Source organism: Apodemus sylvaticus, chromosome 5 (assembly GCF_947179515.1).
Source record: "Apodemus sylvaticus chromosome 5, mApoSyl1.1, whole genome shotgun sequence".
Classification (NCBI taxonomy): Eukaryota; Metazoa; Chordata; class Mammalia; order Rodentia; family Muridae; genus Apodemus; species Apodemus sylvaticus.
Window position 1 is genome coordinate 11197196 of NC_067476.1, and position 21410 is coordinate 11218605.

Here is a 21410-nt window from a genome sequence, read left to right on the forward strand (position 1 = left end):
GTGTGTGTGTGTATGTACAGTTTCGTGGAGTCAGTTCTTTACGGCCATCTTCACGGGAGTCTGGGGACTGAACTCTGATCTCCAGACTTGGCGGCAAGTACCTCACTGCTGAGCCATCTCACTGGTCCCATTCATCATACTTTCAATGTATTCATTTCAGCAGTTGATAATCTCTCATCCTCTGCTGTGAGGATGAAGTTATCTTTGATTTCATTCTTATCTGACTTGGAGCTCTGCCTTGCTGTCTTAGGGAAAACTAATCCACTGGGTCTCTGCTGTCCGGGTTTGTGTTTTAAAGAATGCTGGTTCCTTTGAGTGCTGGATAATATTTAGAATACTCCTTACTATTGGATGTCGCTGCTCTTGGGCCTCCTCAGTGGGGAGGACGACACACAGGCGACACACAGGCATCCCGTCTGCATTCCTGTCTGTATCAAAAACCCAAAATGTAGAGGGACTTCTCTAGTTCTATTTCAGTTCTTTCTCATTATGTTGTGTGTGTGTGTGTGTGCACGTGCGCAGGAGCTCAGGTTCCACTGTGTACCTGTGGAAGCTGGTGATGAGCTTTGGTGTCCATCTCTGCTCTCCTGCGAGGTGTTTGCTGTTTTTCTGTTGGGTATGGCAGACCAGCAGGCCTAGAACACGGGCTGCAGACACTCACGCTGTGCGTCTGGCTTTGACGTGGATTCTGGAGTTTGATGGTGGGTCGACATGATTGTACAGTTAGTGCTTTTACCCTCAGCCGTCCTTCCAGCAGGAGCCATGTCACCCTGACACTGAGGCTTCCTCGGTTGACACTGTGTGTGAACAGATAACACTGCACACATGCCCTCCCCAGTCCCCATATGGGGCACCTTTGCTCCACAGTGCCACGCCCTTCTCCTGCGCTAGTCCCACACCCTGGCACCCTGCTAGGCTCTGGCCACCCACATGGGCACTGTGACTCCTTGGCAGCCGACACACCCATCTTTCCTGCCACGCCCAGTGATTTGTGAATGAACAACATTCACATCATTCTGAATCCCCTTGAGAAACATGGTCTGCCGTGTCCAGTGTCCACCTCCCTCCAGTCCCCCTGTGTGCCTGGGTCTGTGCTGGCTGCAGAGGACACAGGTGGGACATGCATTGTGCCTCCTCCCCTGGAGATATCCTGTTGCTGAAGGCTTCACTGCAAACGAGAACCTTCTGGGTCTGTTCAGGGCCTGGGTAGGAGACAGCCAGGTTAAAGAGTACAGAAAAGTGGGACTGGAGAGATGGCTCAGTGGTTAGGAGCACTGACTGCTCTTCCAGAGGTCCTGAGTTCAATTCCCAGCACCCACATGGTGGCTCACAACCATCTGTAATGCGATCTGATGCCCTCTTCTAGTGTCTGATGAGAGCAATGGAGAACTCATATCCATAAACTAAATACATAATTTAAAAAAAGAATACAGAAAAGTGAAGAAATGGCTCAAAGGGTAAGAAGAGCACGTTCTACTCGCCCCGAGGACCAAGTTCAAGTCAGGTGGCTCACAGGCCCTGTCACTCCAGCTTCAGGTAGAGCTGGACCCGTCTGGTTTCTCCTGGCACATGCACTCAAGTACACATACTCAACACAGACATAAACACAGGACGATTAAAAATAAATCTTTACAAAATTCTTATATACATGGGTATCTTGACTGCACGTATGTATGTGTGCACAATATACATGCCTGGAGGCCCTGGAACTGGAGTTAGAGACAGTGTACAGGTGAGCTGTCGTGTTAGTGCTGGGAGTTTTACCTGGGTCCACTAGAAGAGCACACCGTGCTTCTAACTGCTGAGCAGTTTCTTCAGCCCGATAAAATAGATCTTCAAAAACACAGACTGCACAAGGGTGTGCTGTCGGGATGGCCCAGTGGGCACAGGAGCCTGCTGCCAAGTCTGGTGGCTTACTAGAGTAAGGGACTCAGGATCCAGATGGTGGCAGGGGAGAGCTGACCCCCCAGAGCTGTACATATAATGCACATACATGTACACGTGCATTTGTGCACGCGCACACACGAACACGCGCACACACACACACACACACACATCATTTTTTAATGTCTAAGGGCCATAGAGAAGAGGACTCAGGTGCTAAGAGTGCTCTCTGCCCTGCCAGAGTCCCTGACTTTAGTTCCCAGCACTGAGGCCAGCAGCTCCCAGCTGTCTCCAGGAGACGCGATGCCCTCTTCTGGCCTTGAAGTCAGTAGCCCTCACATGCAGATGCATACATTAAAAACTTTTATTTTGAAGGCTGAACAAGAGTGGCCTGTGAGGTGAGCTGTGAACTGGGAGGAAGCAGTCATTTCTCAAGCGTGGGCATTAGTGTGAAAGGATAGTGTTTCTTGTCCAGTGAGCAGTGCGAGAGGAGATGGCGTGTCATCAGTTTCTTACCTCGTCGGGGTTGCTTCAGGATCGTGAGAAGCAGCTTTCGGGAGGAACGCCTTGACTCTCACGTGTGTATTTGTTATATTGAGGTGTGGTTAGCTTCCAGGGGAAGCAGAACCTTGCTGTTCGGCATTGACATTTTGGTCTGAGGTGTACAATTGCTTAGCCAACCATTCGAAACAGAAACTTCCATTGTTGTGGCTGGGGATCAGCCCCCTCCTGTGGTTCCTGCTGTCCTGTGCCTGCCTGCGGCAGTGTTGGTCACTGCCTGCTGAGTAGTCTGGCGCTGTGTCTGGTGTTAAGTGTTTTTACCAGGCACCTCAGCGCCCTCTTATATTGTTACTGACAATCAGCAGGGGACTTAGGGGGATGTTTGTAGTCACACCTTCTCCTTACTGTAGACACTTGGGTTTGAAGTGACTGTGTAAGGCTCATGTATTCTCAGGGCGCCCTTTTTCTGCCTCAGGAAGGGTACACATTGCCTTCCACTCCTGCAGAACCATCAGCCCCGCGCCCTCTCTGAGTCACTGAGAAGATCGGGTACTGTTTTCCTCAGGACCAGGGGGAGGGAGGAGCCGTCGACCCAGGCTTCTGACCTGCATCTTACTCCTTCCTTCTTTTGGCAGAAGCCCACAATGGGCAGCATGTTCCGCCAGCAGTCCTTCGAGGACAAGGAGGACAAGCCACCCCCACGGCAGAAGTTCATCCAATCAGAGATGTCCGAGGCCGTGGAACGAGCCCGGAAGCGCAGGGAAGAAGAAGAGCGCCGGGCCCGGGAGGAGAGGCTGGCCGCCTGCGCTGCCAAACTCAAGCAGCTAGACCAGAAGTGCAGGCAGGCCCAGAAGGCCAGCGAGGCCCCGAAGCCGGCGGAAAAGGAGGTGCCCCGGTCCCCAGGCATTGAGAAGGTCTCCCCGCCGGAGAACGGCCCTGTGGTCCGCAAAGGTGAGAGGACTCCTGCCCCACAGATGGGAGCCTTGAACCGTTGACTCCACTTCTCTGGCCAGACCTGTGGCTAAAGCACATTATGCTGGGAAAAGGCAGAGGCAGGATGTCTGTGAGTTAATGTCAGCCTGGTCTGTATAGAGTTCCAGACAGTTGATCCAGAGAGAAACCCAATCTTAAACACATGCACATACAGACGTGGGCCTGGGCCCTTGTCTGGTCCCAGCTCAGCTGTTTTTATAATTTTTAATTAATTTTGTGTGGTGTGTGTGTGTGGTTAGAGGATAGCTTTGGGGAGTCATTCCACTTTTATGTGGGTTCAGAGGCTGAACTCAGGTCTTAGACTTAGGCGCCAAGTGCTTTTACCTGCTCAGCCATCTTGCCACCCCTTCCTAACATTCTTAGCTAGTTGGGTAAATGTCTTACATATCTACAAACCATTTTTTCTTTATTCTGTAAGTGTATAGGCTGACAAGGTGGCTCAGCACCTTGTGAACAAGATTGCCACTCAGGCCAGCGTGGAATAGATAGCTGCAAGTTCTTCTCTGCTCTGTTACGCTATGACATATGCGCACGCGCGTGCATGCTTACACAGATACAGACGTAAATTCATTTAAAAATGTGCGGGTGGAGGCTTAGCACCATGGCTGCCGCAGTTGCTCTCACAGGTGACCTGAGTGTAGTTCCCAGGACTCACGTGATGGCGCACACCTATCTCTCACTCCAGACCTAGGGGATCTGATGCCCTCTTGTGATCTCACCGGGTACCGGGCACGTAATACATGCAGGCAAATGCACTCATGCTCATAAATTAAAATAAATAAATCCCCAAAAGTTTGGATATCTGCCTGCCAGCCCTTGGAGGCCCGAGTGGGTGCCTCACAAAAGCTTGTGGCGTACAGAGACTCCTCCATCTTGCTGTCGTTACTGCTGCTATCCCTTCCCATGCTGCCCAGCCAACCGTGTGGTGGAGAGCCGCGGAAAGGAGAGCGCTGTTTCACAGGAAATGAAAGGGGTCTTTCCAGGTGTTGGGGTATACTTCTGGCAGTAACAGTTTCAAAGGAGTGGCCACAGTCTATAATGAGTCACAGGACTGCAGACGTTATCCAGGGAAGCCGTCGGCTCTCTTCTGCGACAGTCCCCCAGGCAGCACTGTAAGACTCTTTTTAGCCTCAGCTCCTGTAAGCTCCTCCCAGTGTTGAGACGCTTGGCTCCCAGTGCCCTTCTGGAGTCGGACATGCAGGTATCCTCACGGTGCCCATTCTCTGCGGCTTAAGTGGGACTGCCCGTCTCCGTGCTTGTGGCTGTTGCCATACAGAAACCGGTTTGAACATGCTGTTCATTGGGCCCTGTTGAGTGCATGATCGTACTGGATCCTCCCTCGAGCGCTGTGGAGGAGGCATGGTTGCTCTCAGTGCCACAGACTGCATTGAACAAGCAGGGCTGAGGAGAGGCCTCAGGCTTCTGGCCTGCAGTGGTCGAATCCTTTGTGTTTGTGTGATGAGTGCAGCTGGTCCCTGAGTTAGGGCTGCTTTCTCCGTCCTCAGAGCCAGCTTCACCACAGCCCTGTACAGGTCTCCCCTGACTCGGCGGAGCCCTGCCTGTGGTGTTTTATTGGGGTAGGACCTTCTTTCTTTCTTTCTTTTTTTTTTTTTTTTTTTGGATTTGATTTTTTTCGAGACAGGATTTCTCTGTATAGCCCTGGCAGTCCTGGAACTCACTCTGTAGACCAGGCTGGCCTCAAACTCAGAAATCCGAGTGCCTCTGCCTCTAGGAATGCTGGGATTACAGGCGTGCGCCACCACCGCCCGGCTCGGGGGTAGGACCTTCTAACTGCTTCGTGAGAAATTCATAAGCCCAAGGAGCCCTTGGTGTCGGCGGCTGGATCTGGGTCCCCGCAGCAGTAGATAGAAGCGCTCACTGTTCACCACACTGCTGGCCCAGCTCCTGTGAACTTGCTGTGACCTTTCCTTCCCTGTTCTCTAGGCTCCCCAGAATTCCCTGTCCAAGAAGCACCCACCATGTTCTTGGAAGATCCATCTGCAGTGTCCCCGACAGTGGCTCAGAGCAGTCGCAGCAGCAGCAGCAGCAGCATCGAGGAGGAAGTGCGGGAGGCTGGGTCCCCTGCACAGGAGTTCAGCAAGTACCAGAAGTCCCTTCCTCCCCGTTTCCAGCGCCAGCAGCAGCAGCAGCAACAGCAGCAGCAGCAGCAGCAGGTAAACTGCTAGAGTGAGATCTCCAGTTCAGTGTTTGGTGCCCAGCATACAAGGGAAAATGGCAGCCGTGCATTTTGACGGAGACTGGGACGATGGGGATATCTGCTAGAAGCCCAGTAGGCGGCTTGCAGTGTTTTCATGGTTGTTCCTTAGAGACCAAGGATCTCTAGGGTCTCCTTTAACCTCCTATGATCCCACCCCAGTTTCTCTGCTTTGGGGTCGTAGGAAGCATGGTGTTGGTATATAGGTCGTCACTCAAGGCGGGGAGTGGAGGTACCAGTGGGTGTGTTAGAGGTCACACCTGCCGAACCACGCAGCACCAGTTGTTCTTGCTAGGGATGGGGAAGACCGTGGCCGTGTACCTCTTCTCAAGAGAGTGTGAGATCAATAGGGCTGCCGGGCTGGGCTGCTCCAGTCCTCGGGGACTACAATGTAGCCAGAGCGTGTTGGATAGACCAAGAAGTTAGCTCTCATGGGCCTCACATCAGTGAACTGCAGTGACTGAGTGCTCCTCGGGCACAGCAGCCCACAGGAGTTGCTGCCCAGCAGCTGGCTGGAGGGAGTCCATTCTGTCCTCATAGTGGACCGGGCAGGCCGAAGGTCTTGCTCTTGAAGTCTGACCTACCACGGGAATCCTGAGTTTTAGATTCAGGGCCTGTTGGGTGGAGTCAGTGTGTCATTGCTTTATAATCATGGATGGTTTGTGCTCCTGTGTTCAGACCTTGAGAGCACTGTGAGTGCCTCAGCAAGCTACTCATAGACCGACTGCCTCAGTTAGAGAGACAGCTACCGTGAGAGAGCAGAAGGACTGGGAGTGTTTGTGGGAGCAGACACTACGGACCTGGTCAGGTCTGGTAGCAGCTTCTTTCCAGAGGGCACACACTCAGGCTGGAAACTCGGGTTGGGAATGAAGGGGAGAGGGTCATCATAGTCCAAGGCCCAGCGTTTTCCCGTCGTCTAGCAAGGGCTCATGGGACTGTGAAGCAGAGAGTGGGGTGCGTTATGGAGGAGTAGCCAAGCAGGCAAGATCTGACAGAACCCCACAGGCTGCCGATAACCTCGTGGGATCAAGCTGTGGGGGGGGGGGGGAGTAGGTTGGATTCTGTGAGGCGTTGAGTCAAACTGAAACCCTCCTCTGATAGGCTCACAGGTGCACACGGCCCTTCTAGTGGCACCAACATGACTCCTTCCAGCTCCAGGGGACCTCAGCCTGAAAGCCCTAAGTCCTCAGAACCAGGGACATCCTTTCTGGCTTTTTGTCAGGGGCCTTTGTGTGCCTGTCCTGGCGGGCCGTGTGTGTGTGTGTGTGTGTGTGTGTGTGTGTGTGTGTGTGTGTGTGTGTGCGTGCCGAGCACCTGCGTGCCCTGCCGTTCACTGCCTGTCCTCTCCCCCAGGAGCAGCTGTACAAGATGCAGCACTGGCAGCCGGTGTACCCCCCACCTTCGCACCCCCAGCGCACCTTCTACCCACACCACCCCCAGATGCTGGGCTTTGACCCCCGGTGGATGATGATGCCCTCCTACATGGACCCACGCATTCCCCCAGCGCGGACACCCGTGGACTTCTACCCCTCAGCCCTGCATCCGTCAGGTGAGCCCAGGGAGCCCAGTGAAGGCACAGCGCCAGCAGTTAGACCCACGCTGGTCCAGGCTGGTCCCTTTGACAGGGCATTTGACTGGTTTTACAAAGATAAGACACAATTCTGCTCCTGTCAAAATGTTATTAGGACCCAGGTGTGGGCTAGAGGCTTGAGAGGCTGAGACAGAAAAGTGGTGAGGTGGAGACCAGCCTGGGCTAAGTATTAAGACTGTCTCTGAAAAGAGCAAACCAAACCAGATGTTGTGGGATGAGTGTGAGCTTGTGAGCATGTGAGCTGTCGTTGAGGCCCTGCCCCCTTGCCTGTGGGTCTCTAGCCGGGATTGTTCTGCCCAGAGTCTGTCTAATGCTTTCAGTAAAACCAGATTTGGGGGTTCATCAACTTTATCTTTATAGCTCTGTTTCCACCGTTGCTTTGTTGGGGGTCACATGATGTTTATCTCACTGTCCAGTAGTATGCACCATAGGCTAGACTGTCGGGTGGTCTCTGTCTCTCTTGCTAGCCATATTGAAGTAGTACATGAAACTGAATTTGCCAATTGTGTTAATATAGATATCTGTATCATTGATCAGTTACTGAGAGGTGTTCCGATTGTTTGCCACAGGATTGGGAGTTCAACTTAATGGGGGAGCACATTCTTTTAGTATTTATAGGACCTGGGTTCACCTCTAGCTCCACACATACAAAGAAAGAAATATCCAGTGTGGTTTTGGCTTTATAAACGTCCTATAAGGACTGTGTGTGTATGTGTGTGTGTGAGTGTGTATTTTTGTTTGTTTGTTTCCTTTTGGAGGGGGGTTGATTTTTGTTCTGTCTCCGTGTAACCCTGACTGTTCTGGAATTTGCAGTGTAGACCAGGCTGGCCTCAAACTCACAAGAGATTAGCCTGTCTGTGTCGCCAGAATGCTGGGATTAAAGGTGTTTACCACCACACCTGCTTTTTTGCTTGTTTTTGAGACATGGTCTCTCACTGTAGCTTTGGCTGGCCCAGAACTCTTTATGTATCCCAGGCTGGCCTTACATAGCCCAGGCTGGCCTTACATTCATGGAAGTCCTCTTGAGTCAGCCTCCATATGCTGGATTTATAGGCCGGGACCATTACACCAAGCAAACTGTCAGTTTTTGCTTTTTGTATCTGGAAACACATAGAAAGGAATTGGTTGTATTTTCTGTCTTTACTACTTTGGCTAAAAGTAACATAATTGTTCTAGATCTCTTCACTATTTGTTTGATACCTTTTATTCCAGCGTTTTACTGTTTACTTTTCTGGTGTATCTTTTACTGTGTAAGAAGATGCTGAGCCGGGTGGTAGTGGCGTTCGCCTGTAATTCCAGTGCTCGGGAGGCAGAGCCAGGCAGGTTTCTGAGTTTGAGGCCAGCCATGGCTACACCCTGTCTCAAAAAGAAAGAAAAACAAAAAACAAAACCAAAAAATAAACAGGTTCCTTTGGAGATAAAGAAGTGGTGGCGCACGCCTGTAATCCCAGCACTCTGGGATGCAGAAGAAGGCGGATTTCTGAATTCGAGGCCAGCCTGGTCTACAGAGTAAGTTCCAGGACAGCTAGGACTACACAGAGAAACCCTGTCTTGGAGGAAAAAAAAAGTGCTGACTGAATGTCTATAGCTTTTAATTGCCAAGGCTTGTCCCTTTAGGTTTATTGGGATGTTGGACATGGTGTTGTCCACCTTTATTACCAGCAAGTGGGAGGCAGAGGCAGACAGATCTCTGACTTTGAAGCCCGCCTAGTCTACACTAGCCTAGAACTCACTAAGCTCTAGGACAGACAGTGAAACCCTGTTGCAGTTGCTTTCGACCCCTTACCCCGACCCCCAAATAAGATTCTTTTCATTGTGAACTGGAGACATGGTCTAGCAGTTCAGAGCACTGGCTGCTCTAAGTTCCCAGCACACACGTGTGGTCTCTTCTGATCAGGGCATGTACATATGTACGCACATGCATATATAGGTACGCAGGCAGGCAGACACAAAGAACAAGGCTTTTTAAAGGTCTCCGTTGGTCTCTGGTCTTATGTTGTATAGGTGTTCCTCTCCCCTGGCCTCCCTCCGTCCCCGCCCGCCTCTCACTGGGTCGTTGGTTGGTCTGAAACCTCTGAGCTTGTGTCAGCCTCTGCTCAGCCTCCTGCTGAGATGCAGCTGGTCCTTCTGTGTGGACTTTGCTTCGAGTCCCTTTCACAGGAAGGTACCTGCCCTGAAGAAGACTGGGTTTGCTCCCAGTGGGAGACGGGAGAGAGGAGGCTGGGGAAATGAGCCAGTAGGAAGGAGGTCCTCTGTGCTGCCATCTGGGAAGCAATCGGACCTGTCCGCAGCCGCTTGTGTCTTCACGTGTCTAATCCGCCTTCTTAAATTTAGTGCCTGTGTATTTTTGGAAGTAGGATTTGCTTCCCAGTTTGTTGTTTTATTCTGTGTTCTGTGTTTTTTGCTTGTTTGTTTATTTTTTAATATATGGTTACACATGTTGGGAGTCAGGAGGATTTCCTTCCACTGTGTGGGTCTCAGGATGCAAACTCGGGCTTGGAAAAGCACCTTTACCCATTCGTCCATCTTACCAGCTCCTGTTGTGAAATAAAGACAGGGTCTCACTGTGCAACCCAGCTTAGCCTGGAACTCACTATGTAGACCAGGGTGACCCTAAACTCAGAGGCTGGTCTGTCTCTGCCTCCTCAGTTCTGGGACTGCAGGTGTACACTACTGTACCCAGCAAGTGCTTAATTCCTTTTTTAAAAGTCATTTTTTAATCATCAGAATATAAATTTTAATATGCTATGTTCTTGTAGAAAGTGTCAGCTATAGTATACTACATTCATACCCATTCTGGCCATTTTGGATTTTAAGTTCAGACTTGGTGAGGACTTTCAGGGCTGTCACTGGATTCAGGGCCATCCTCTCAGAGTCTTCCCACCCTTTCAACCAATCTTGGTTAGTCTGGAAGACCTCTTCATTCTTCTGGGAGGCAGAAATTTGAATACACCCCTCCTTGAAACCCAAAGGAACAAATGGTTTCTTAAGGTTTGTCTGTTTGTATCCTTCTGGGGAGTTCCCTATACCAAAGGGCACAGGCTTTTTAATGCTCAGTAGTATTTCAGAAGCATTGAAAGTCTTATTCCTGGTTCTGAGGAGATGCTGACAGGAGGCCTGCCGAGTGGGGACCTGATACAGCTGGTAGAGTGACATCACGCATGTCCTAGTCCATCGCGGCCACTCCAGGCTCTCCTTCCCAGCAGCCAGAATTTCCAGATACAAAATGTAGAGTGTCCTTGTCCATCTTCCCATAGGGATATAAGGAAGTGAAGGCAGATCCCTGTCTAAACCTTCCTAGGAGGGTCTAAACTGGGCGCAGGTCAGCAGCCGGCTGTATGTGCTGGTCAGGGTCTGGCTCACCCCGTCTACATACCGACACCGTGTTGGGGTCACCATCTGCTCGCTCACCAGTCCTGCTGGGCTGAGAGCTGGCTTCCATTTATTGTTTTTCTTACCTTTCGAGTGGATTCTCGTTCTGGGAACCAGCATTGGCTTCTAAGAGCCACACGCAGGTCAGATGGTATGCCTGGTACCAGCAGGCTCCCTGATCAGAGTAAAGACTCCGTTGTTTAAGGGATAGCTGCTGTGGCCATGTGGCGTTGGGACAACTGCCTCTTTGGACACTATCTTCTGCCTTGTGTCGCTGCCAGGCATTCTGTGTTAGATGAGAGAGGTTGACCCTTTGCCTTCTTCAGGACTGATGAAGCCCATGATGCCCCAAGAGTCCCTCAGTGGGACTGGCTGTCGCTCTGAAGATCAAAACTGTGTACCCTCACTCCAAGAACGAAAGGTGGCCGCCATCGACCCAGCTCCTGTGTGGGGCCCAGAGGGCTACATGGCACTGCAGAACAAAGGCTACTCACTGTCCCACCCGAAGTCTGCTGACACTCTGGCCATGGGCATGCATGTCAGGTGAGCTTCCCTCCGCGGCTGAAGGAAGACTCCGCAGTCCCAGTGGAGGGCCCTAGGAAGAGGCCCCGTCCCAGGAGACACAGCCCGGGCGGGCGGGGCGGGAGAGTGTAAGCGGGCGTGCTTGAATGTTTGCTGTGAGCGGCTCTCTCTGATGGCCAGGCTGAGGCGTCGAACTGTGGGCATGGAGTAAAGGGGCAGCGGGTGGGCTCACAGCCAGGCGGGTTGAGAGTGGGGTCCGGGCTCGCTCGCGCCTCCTGTGCGAGGACAGGAGCTAGCCTGCCACCCCAGGCCCAGGCTCCCGCCCCCCAGGCTCCAGCTTGCTCATTGCTCCAGGGGACCGCCGGCTCCTCTGTCTCCAGGGCAGTGCATTGAGCTGCACTGACATCTCCACGCCCACGGACTCCAGGGGCCACCGAGCAACGTGTCATGAGCTAGACCAAATGTTTGTGTTTTCTTTTCTTTTTAAAAAACTTTTTTTTCTTTAAAACAAAACAAAACAAAGCCCTGTTCAGCATGGAGGCCAGGAACCGAGCTCCAATCACATTGACTGGTTTTTCTGGTTCCTTTTCAGGAATGAAAGGTCTTACTCTGCCTCCCCCGGAAGGTCAGGGGGCATAAGTGCCCAGCGCGATCTCTTTGAGGAGAGAGGGGAGGAGTTCTTGAGTGCTTTTGACAAGAAGGCCCAAGCAGACTTTGACAGCTGTATCTCTTCTCAAAGAATAGGCCAGGAGCTTTTATTTCCACCCCAGGAAAATGTTCAGGAGGTGGGTGCTCCTGGGGGTTGTACCCCAAACCTCAGGTGTTCCCCATTGGAGCCTGACTTTGTCCCAGCTGAGAAAAAGCCAGAGTATGGTGGCTGGGATGTCGGCCTCCAGCCACAGGCTGCCGACACAGCCAACGGTGTCGAGCTGGAGGCGCCCCGGCAGGAGCCTTCCTTTCATGTTTCCTCTTGGGAGAAGGAAGGGAGCCCCAAGAAACAGCCAAACCCAGAGCCTGAGTGGACCCCCGAGCCCCGGAGCTCCAGCAGCCAGCACCAGGAGCAGCCGGGTAGGACCCGGAGGTCGGGACCCATCAAGAAGCCCGTACTCAAGGCCCTGAAGGTAGAAGAGAAGGAGAAGGCACTGGGGAGAGTCAGGCAGGGCCTTGGAGCGGAGAGCTCGCAGCAGGCCACAGAGAAAGACCCCACATGTGGAGCAGAAGGGGATGAGGAGAACAACCCTGCCCTAGCCAATGCCTCCTCAGCCCTGGAGGATAAGGCCACTGCCCGGGCTGGCTTTGGCCACGAGGCTAGCAAGCTGGATGAAGATGTGAAGGCTGATAAGACCTGGGAGAGCAGGCCCTCAAGGGAGGCCAGTGACATTCCCCCAACCAAGAGAAACAACTGGATCTTCATTGATGAGGAGCAGGCCTTCGGGGGCCGGGGCCAGGCCCGGAGCCGTGGCCGTGGCTTCAGAGAGTTCACCTTCCGGGGTGGCCGGCCCGCAGGCAGCAGCTCAGGTGGTCTTTGTGGCACAGGTGTCCTTGGGTCTCGGGGCACGTACAGTAGTGGCCAGCGTGGTAACCGAGGCAGGGGTCCGCGTGACTTCCCCCCACCAGAAGACTGCCCCAGGGCCAAGCCGAGGCGGCGCATCGCCAGTGAGACCCACAGCGAGGGCTCTGAGTATGAGGAGCTGCCCAAGAGGCGCCGGCAGCGGGGCTCGGAGCCTAGCCACGAGGGCCTGCTCGTGGAGAGGGACGAGGGCACCCTGAAGGACTCATGGCGCTCCAACAGGACTTACACCGAGGACCAGGGTGGTCTAGACGCCCGCAGCCGGGGACCCCGGACATGCGGGAGAGCCCTCCCACCTCGCCTGAGCAACTGCAGCTATGGCCGCAGAACCTTTGTTGCCAAAGAACCTCCCCACTGGCAGGGCAGGGGCCCGGGCAGCTCCTGGCAGGAATATGGCTCCTCTGACCCGTGTGGCCCACGGCGAGCCACTGACAGAGACTACATACCAGACTCCTACCGACACTCTGACACTTTTGGAAGCAGGTTTTTTGAGGACGGTCGCACGGAGGACAAGAGGTCCTTTTTCCAGGATGACCACGGAGCAGATTCCGAAAATGCAGAAAACAGGCCCTTCCGTCGGAGGCGGCCCCCACGCCAAGACAAGCCCCCTCGCTTCCGGCGCCTCCGTCAAGAGCGGGAGTCCCTGGGCCTGTGGGGACCTGAGGAGGAGTCCCATCTGCTGGCAAGCCAGTGGCCAGGCCGGTCCAAACTCTGTCCTGGGGACAAGAGTGGTCCTGGAGGTCACAGATCCCCAGAGTTGTCCTACCAGAATTCTTCCGATCATGCCAATGAAGAATGGGAGACGGCCTCCGAGAGTAGCGACTTCAGCGAGCGTAGGGAGCGGCGGGAAGGCCTGGTGGCTGAACCCGAAGCCCAAGGGGATGGCGGCCTCTCTGGGGCCAGTGTGGGTGAAAAGAAAGAGCTGGCCAAGAGGAGCTTCTCCAGCCAGAGGCCCCTGGCTGACAGACAGAGCCGCAAGCTGGAGCCGGGAGGGTTTGGGGAGAAGCCTGTTAGGCCAGGTGGGGGCGAGACTCCCCCCCGCTGCGAGAGCCAGCAGAGTGGGACGCCTCTGAGAGCCAAAAGGTAACGCGTCAGCACCATCGCGGGTCCTTTGTCGTTGTCCTGTTCGCAGCATCAAGTCCATGCATGCTCGCCCTGCCACGCCAGGCGCCCGGCCGCTGTGTGTGAGCGTCTCCATCACTTGCTCCTGCATTGCTTGTCTGCTTCTCCATGGTGTGTCATTGTTGATGTTGATGTTGTGGCTTGATCAGCTAAACCCAGAGTTCCCATGCCCTACTCCCCAGAGGCCTTGTGACTGCTGTGCTAGCCCGTGTTCCCAGAGTCCATCCTCCGGATATATCCTCAACTCTACGCTGATGGCTAATGCCTGTGTGTGGTGCCCGGCCAGCTCTGCAGTCTCCCTGCTTATTACTGCTTGGAGCTGGTCAGAAGGCATCACTCACCTTTGGTCATGTGGAGGGAGCTAGCTCTTACCCCTAGTGGCCCTGCTGCCCTCTTGCTGCCTGGACATGGCTGGAGCCACCAGGAACAGAGGGGAGCAGGCTGCTTTCAGCCAGAGCCTGCTTTTCTAGAAACTGAAGCTTTTGGGGTGGCCCATTGGGTATTGACCCATTGCTCAGGCTGCCTATAGGGAGAATATGGGCTTGGTGCCCAATCGGTGCCTCAGATTGAGATATCTGGGGTGCAGAGCTTTTACCCCTCCTGTCCTTAAAATTCAAAGTTCACAACTCAGGTGTACATACCCCAAAGAAGTTGACTCAGGAAAGTGTCTGTTTTTTAAGTGTTTGTGTGACCACACTCCAGCCCCGACAAGGCATCATGAGTGCCCTTGGGAGCCCCACAGCGAGGCAACCTGCTCTGTCTGTGGCCAGTGCAGAAAGGCCGGTGGTCCTCACTCGGGTGCCTGCACCCGGCCTCTCCTCCTGCTGCAGTCCGTGGAAGCAGCATGCAGTGGGAGGGAACGGTGCTGGGAGGACAGTGCCCCAGCCTTCACCCTGCCCACAAAATGGGACCAGCACATGGCACGCACTGTGGGCAGGCTCTTGTGACCCTTGATGGCTCAGTAGAAGGAACCGGAACTAGATAGCTGCTGTGTCTGTGTGTGGGCCTTGTGCAGTCAAAGTTTTCCCCTAGCCTTTGAGTAATGGAGAGTTCATGGCCTTCCCCCTTCCTTCGCAGGTCTCCAGATGAGGCCTTGCCTGGAGGCCTCGGAAGCCATTCCCCCTACGCCTTGGAGAGGACCACTCATGCCAGCTCTGACGGTCCTGAAACCACCAGTAAGAAAGAGAAGGAGGTTTCTTTGGCTGCCCAGAGGGCTGGTGAGCAGGAAGAGGCCCGGAAGCAGTTTGACTTGGGCTACGGAAGTGAGTTGGGGCTCTCCCTTGAAGTGAGGGGCGGTGCAAGACAGCCCAGACTCCTGTCTTAGGATGCCCCCAGCCTTGCTGAACCCCCATGACATCTGTACAACCCACAGACTTAAAGGGGGCATCCAAGTCCACATGGCTAGCAAGAAACAGAACTGGGTGTATGAGTCTGCGTCTCTAAAGGCCCTTATCCCCATGTGTGCTCTCTGAGGACCATGAGTTGTACTTGCAACGTCTCTGCTCACATGAGCAGGAGAAGGGTGGGGCACCATGGCTAGATTTCCATGGGCACTGGAGAAATTGCTGCTTGGTAAGTGGACTTCTGAGGCAAGCATGCAGTACATCAGGTGACTGTTGGGTGACTCTCGCCTTATTTTCTGTGACCTTTGGTTCAGATGCTATCATTGACAACTGTGGCTCCAGCCCCGGGGAAGAGAATGAAGTACGCTCCATGGTGGGTGAGGGCTTCATTGAAGTCCTGACCAAGAAGCAGCGCCGCCTGCTGGAGGAGGAGAGAAGAAAGAAAGAACAGGCAGCTCAGGTAACCCCTGTGGGCCAGAGGGCAGCGCTGAGAGGAAGGGAGGAACATCTGTCAGGCACGCATTGTCTCCTGGTACCTATCACAAAGAGGCTGACCTGTCCAGGGTCTAACAGCCAAAATGTGACCAGCTAAGTCAGAGATAAGCCTCAGCCCTTCCTGCCCCGCCCCAGACTAGCTAGGTGACTCCTGTTTCTGCAAGTCCCAGGGATCAGGAACCGTGTACAGAAATGCTTGAGGCCACTTCTGTCAGCTGCCCCTGGGGCCGGGCCTGTCTGGCTATCCTGACAGTACACCCTGAGCCTGGGGTTCTGAAGTGTCAGGCATCTCAAGCTAATTTGGGTAGTAGCATGAGACACTTTCCCTGGAGACGCCGCTCGCTGGACGGCTGGACGGCATCAACTCCCCTTCCCTGCAGGCGCCTGCCAAAGGTCGAAGCCTTTCATCACGGATTCCTCCTCGGTTTGCTAAAAAGCAGAATGGCCTGTGTCTGGAGCAGGGAGATGTGGCTGTGCCTGGCAGCAGCCTGGGCACTGAGATCTGGGAGAGCAGCAGCCAAGGTGAGGTGGGTGCCTGGCTCAGTGGGGGCAGGGCACTTTCTGGAGACGCACACCTTTGAGCCATCAGTACAAGTGTGGCTTGACCTATTTCCTGGGCCCCAAGTGGAGTCAGCATTGAGCGGCACCTGAACCGATTTGCTGCAGCAGTCACAGATGGGTGACACGCCACCGGCTCCAGTACTGTGCCAGTAGACTGCAGAGCCTCTGCACGCCCGTCACCCTAGGGGAGGCGTCTTGTTTCCTTATCTAGTAGAAGATTGACAGATGTCCAGTAGGGAGGACGGGATCCCCCTCCCCGTGTACAGAAAGCCCTCTGGATCCCGCCCTGTTGTTTTCTGTGGAAGGAACAAGTTCAGACTAATGGAAGTGTACCTTCCTTCCTGAAAGTTTGATTTCCTTATGGCTTTTTTGTTTGTTTTTAATGTCGCACTCAGAGCTGTGCTTCTGGTGAATTGTCACTTTAAAACATAAAATCATTCCAGTTGACCAAGTTCTTCTTTTTTTTTTTTTGGTTTTTTTGGTTTTTTTGGATTTGGTTTTTTCGAGACAGGGTTTCTCTGTGTAGCCCTGGCTGTCCTGGAACTCACTCTGTAGACCAGGCTGGCCTCGAACTCAGAAATCCACCTGCCTCTGCCTCCCAGAGTGCTGGGATTACAGGCGTGCGCCACCACCGCCCAGCTCCAAATTCTTCTTGAAGGCCTGCCGTGTGCAGGCTGCACAACAGTGAGCCTAGCAGGTCGTGCAGTTAACCAGAGGTTCTCTGTGGCGTGTAAGGGGGCTGGAGAGCCCGCCCTGGAGAGCGGTGGCTGACCCCAGGCCAGAGCACAGGCCACAATGGGTGGCTCATGATCCTGCAGTCTGAGCCCTCATAGTTGTCGCTGTCCTTCTGGTCCTGGTGTGGGACAGTTCTACTCAGCGATGTCCTGCTCTGGTGGAAGGAGGAGCAATGGGGTCTGGAGGACAATGCCTCAGATACCCTCAGCCACATGGGCACGGCAGCCGCACCCGGCTGGAGTGCAGTTGTCTTTGAGAGGTCAAGGCCTCTGCAGGTCATCAGTTCAGACCAGGGCACATGCGCGTCAGCCTGGGCATATGTTTTTCTGGGCTCTGGCTCGTCGGCTTGGATGCTAGGAAAGGTCTTAGGCTGCTTACCGACTTGACCTATACCTTTCTGGATCGTTCAAGGCTTGAAGTAGCTGCTTGCTCCCAGTTTCAGTGCAGGAGAGTGTCAGCGTAACGGGACTGAGAGTTGTAGTGAGGCAAACCAGAGTGTAGCTGAACGTGCTGGCCGCCCCTCTCACCTCAGCCCTCAGGAGGCAAAGACAGGAGGGTTCCAGGTTGGCCCTGTCTGAGGAGGCTGGTTGTTGGGAGAAGCTCTCGCGTTAGTGTCTGTGTGTCAGATTCATTCACAAAGCTCTGTCTGTGGAGCGGTGACAGACAAGGCGAAGGGTGGGGGTAGGGTGGGGTGGGGGGAAACGTTCCATCAACTCTTTTTAGTTGGCATTCACTCCAGTGGAAAGGAACTCACAAGCTCCTGTCTTCCCAGACTCTTGTCCCCCGCTGATGCCCTGACTCTTGCCTCCCTTCCTTGGCAGTCCTCCCTGTGCAGGGCGCCGCCAGCGACTCATGGAGGTCCGCTGTCACTGCCTTCAGCAGCACCGAGCCTGGCACCGCAGAGGTGAGTGCCGCCACCCGCGAGCCCTGGTGTTCTAGCACACCTGCTGGCAGCTGGGCCTGCACAAGGTGCCCTATGGTGGTCCCTAGCCTGTCACCCTCTTCAGCTTTGGTCTCTGGTTTCTGTGTGGTGCCTGCAAGAGCAGAGACAAGGGAGACTCCTGGATGGGGAACTGGGTGGAAAGCCACCTTTGAGTGGTATTGGCTGGCACCCATATGCATCAGTGAAGTGAGTTTGGCGGCCTTGTCTTAGATCCATGCAGTGTCTAGTGGTCATGAGCTTAGGTAGGATTTGTGCATTCATTGCACTGGGTGTGTGCCGTGGGGCACTGTCACAGGGCATGTCTGGACTTTGGAATAGAGGTTGGTGGGGAGGAGGGCCAGCAGGTGCTGTCCACAGGCCGCCTCCGGGATGCTTGTGCCCTGCAGTTAGGGGTTGGGGACCTAATCCACTTTGTGCTCTGCACAGCAGGGTTTTAAGGGCAGCCAGGGAGACAGTGGCGTGGACCTGAGTGCCGAGTCTCGGGAGTCGTCTGCCACCTCCTCCCAGCGCAGCTCCCCGTACGGTACTCTTAAGCCAGAGGAGACGAGCGGGACAGGCCTGGCGGAAGCCAAGGCCGACAGCCACAAGGACCAAGCCCAGAAGCAGTCTGAGCACAAGGTAACCAGAGGCCCCTACATGGAGGCCGGGGCCTGGGCCGGAGGGAGGGGCCCTACTTTGTCTTGTCTTCCTTGCTGCTGAGGGCACAGGCAGCATCCGTGTCTCAGCCCTTCTGCTCTCCCACCAAGGACGCGGAACAAGGCTCCGGACAGAGCAAGGAACACAGACCAGGGCCCATCGGCAATGAGCGCTCTCTGAAAAACAGAAAGGGCTCGGAGGGGGCCGAGCGGCTGCAAGGGGCCGTCGTCCCGCCTGTCAATGGGGTGGAGATTCACGTGGACTCAGTGCTGCCTGTACCGCCCATTGAGTTCGGAGTCAGTCCAAAAGTGAGCTTTGATTCATCTTTGTCTTTGATACTTAATGGACACTTACAGTTGTCTCCTACAGGAGAAAGGGGAACTAGGAGCTGAGCGGCCCTTTTGGGAAGAACATCAGTACAGAGGCAGGGTGGGCAGGTGGTATTGGACTGCTTTGTGGCACCAGCGAGTGCAGCTGGGCTCAGGCCAAAGGATGGGGGAGACAAGTCAGGTGGCTTCTGTGCTTGTGTGCGGTCATCTCCCGCTCATGTGACTCTGGCCAGTGCATAGTCACTCGTAGTCACTTATCGATGTCGGCCAGGGTGCAGGTGAGTTGGTCCGAGGCTCAGGGGCTGTGTCTCCTTCTCTTCCAGGACTCTGATTTCAGCCTGCCACCTGGGTCTGTTTCTGGTCCTGTAGGGAACCCAGTCACCAAGCTTCAGGATGTCTTGGCTAGCAATGTAAGTCGGCATGTCCTCCGCCAGCTGTCTGTGCACCCACCTGGCAGCTCTGTGCTGTGGGGCCCTTCGACTGGAGGTGATAGCAGTCCTCTTAAGGACTGGAGGTGATAGCAGTCCTCTTAAGGACTGGGTCATTTGGCTTGCTTTGGCTCCAGTGTCCATGCTGTGCTAGCTGTGGGGCAGACTGCTCTCCCTAGGGAGGGAGCCCAGGGCAAGCCCCACCTCCCCAAGGCCCAGACTGTCCTCTCATGGCTAGTGAGCAACTCTGGCTAGGCACTAGGTGCCCCTGGAAGGCACGTCCCTCACTGCAGGTAGCGCAGGGTATGAACGCCATGGCCCACTGGGTTCTGTGCCCGGGAGGGAGGGAGACGCAGCATCGTGAGCTGCTTGGAGATGTAGCTCACAGCTTCACTAGTTGATCTGACCTCTTTGCTCTCCCTCTGGGTGAGGGAGGAAGGCAGGACTGTGTTCCCAAGAGGGTTGAAGGAGGAGCTTTAGTGCTGCAGAGGTCGCCAGTCATTGACAGAAAACAGTTGATGGGTTTGAAAGGCCTGCTGGCCACGCCCCCTCACTTTGGGAATCCTGAATGAGTTGTTCCTGTTGGCTAATGAGCCCAGCACCAGGGTCCAGTCACTGCATTCCCACCTGTGTTAGAAGGGCCCAGAGAGCCTACTCACAGCCACCAGCCACTTTTTCCTGCCTGGACCTGGCCATCTCCAAGCCACTCGTCCCTTCTTGGCCACTCGTCCCTTTGTGTCGCTGGGACGTGACTCTGGAGGGCTAGTGGGGTGTGGGTATGGAGGTGACTTCTGTCATGGAAACTAGGCAGGCTGCTCTAGATGCGTCCTGGCCACGGGCGTTTGAATGAGCAGCTGCCCTGTGTCCCTGAGCCCGGCCTGTCTCTCCCTCTCCAGGCAGGACTGACGCAGAGCATTCCCATCCTTCGGCGGGATCACCACATCCAGAGGGCCATCGGCCTCTCTCCCATGTCTTTCCCCACCGCAGACCTCACACTGAAGGTACAGCCAGGCCTGCGCTGGGCTAGGGCCCTCGCCAGCACCTCAGCTTGTGAGGAGCCGGAGCGAGCTCCCCACACCCTCGGCTTAGGTTGCCGCCCTTCCCTTTTGTCCCCAGTAGTAATGTGCATCCCTCCCCTCCTCTTGCTTCCAAAGATGGAGTCTGCACGCAAGGCTTGGGAAAACTCCCCCAGTTTGCCGGAGCAGAGCTCTCCAGGAGGTGCAGGCTCGGGCATCCAGCCTCCTGCCTCTGTGGGCGCCTCCAGCGGGGTCAACTACAGCTCCTTTGGTGGCGTGTCCATGCCGCCCATGCCCGTGGCTTCTGTAGCACCTTCTGCTTCAATGCCAGGTATCTTCTGCATTCACTGTAGAGAAGCTGGATTCACAGCTCTGCTGTCACTACAGGGCCTTCTAGGCTAGGTAGTTAACAGCTTCCCACGTGCTGTGGACAGCGTGATTCCTGCTCCATGGTGGGAAGCAGAATTGCCGTGCCATGGGGAGGCGCTTGCAGTTGCCAGAGAGGAGTGAGCAGAGAGGGCTTTGAGTCAGATTCTAGCCATTGCTAAATCCCTGGTGAGCTGCTTTCTTCAACAGTAAAGCAGGCTGATGAAAGACAGGGTGCCCTCCGTCACTGGTAGCTATTTCGGTTCTTCCTGTCATCGTGCTGGCGACTGGGGATTTTGAGGGCCTAGCTGCCAAGGTCTCAGTGATGTGTTTCCAATAGATCCTTCTGACCCTCCACTGTGGACTCAAAGCAGGGAGATGAAGAGGACAGTGACTGAGAGACCGAGGCAGCTCTCTTCCATAGTAAACGGCCATCCCACAGGGGAGTGCCTGAAGGCCTAGGTACTCCTGCATCTGCCTGGGTTTCCTGAGTTGTGTGCTGCATCGGAAAAGCACATAGCCTCTGCTCACACGTGTGCACAGCCCCACTGAGTCCCCGGGAAACGCGGCCATGTGCAGCGGGAGACTTGACCCTTTCCTTCCTGTCTGTTCTGTTCCCAGGCAGCCACCTCCCACCCCTGTACCTGGATGGCCACATGTTTGCAAGTCAGCCCCGACTGGTTCCTCAAACGATACCTCAGCAGCAGAATTACCAGCAGGTGAGGGTAGCAAGCCTGGTGGCCAGAGGTCAGAGGTCAGAGGCAGCACAGCTGTGTCACTCTGCATTT

At 54.6% G+C, this 21410-nt stretch overlaps 1 protein-coding gene and 1 non-coding gene across 10 annotated transcripts in view; both read left to right on the plus strand.

The window, feature by feature from the left end:
- Positions 1 to 21410, plus strand: part of Prrc2b (proline rich coiled-coil 2B) — an 84782-nt gene that overhangs the window by 51092 nt on the left and 12280 nt on the right. For 5 of the 9 annotated variants that reach the window (XM_052182152.1, XM_052182147.1, XM_052182150.1 and 2 more), the window contains 15 exons: positions 3021 to 3336; positions 5323 to 5552; positions 6947 to 7142; positions 10883 to 11099; positions 11671 to 13731; positions 14848 to 15032; positions 15428 to 15573; positions 15989 to 16130; positions 17726 to 17808; positions 18274 to 18465; positions 18594 to 18791; positions 19136 to 19222; positions 20137 to 20241; positions 20395 to 20587; positions 21244 to 21341. In XM_052182152.1, coding sequence (XP_052038112.1) covers positions 3021 to 3336; positions 5323 to 5552; positions 6947 to 7142; positions 10883 to 11099; positions 11671 to 13731; positions 14848 to 15032; positions 15428 to 15573; positions 15989 to 16130; positions 17726 to 17808; positions 18274 to 18465; positions 18594 to 18791; positions 19136 to 19222; positions 20137 to 20241; positions 20395 to 20587; positions 21244 to 21341 — 4449 coding nt within the window. The remainder of the gene's footprint in view (positions 1 to 3020; positions 3337 to 5322; positions 5553 to 6946; positions 7143 to 10882; positions 11100 to 11670; positions 13732 to 14847; positions 15033 to 15427; positions 15574 to 15988; positions 16131 to 17725; positions 17809 to 18273; positions 18466 to 18593; positions 18792 to 19135; positions 19223 to 20136; positions 20242 to 20394; positions 20588 to 21243; positions 21342 to 21410) is intronic. The other 4 variants (XM_052182149.1, XM_052182153.1, XM_052182154.1 and 1 more) reach the window with 3 other exon arrangements.
- On the plus strand, positions 20940 to 21024 carry LOC127686513 (small nucleolar RNA SNORD62). The gene has a single exon (XR_007978136.1). It is a non-coding gene; the product is annotated as a small nucleolar RNA SNORD62 (small nucleolar RNA).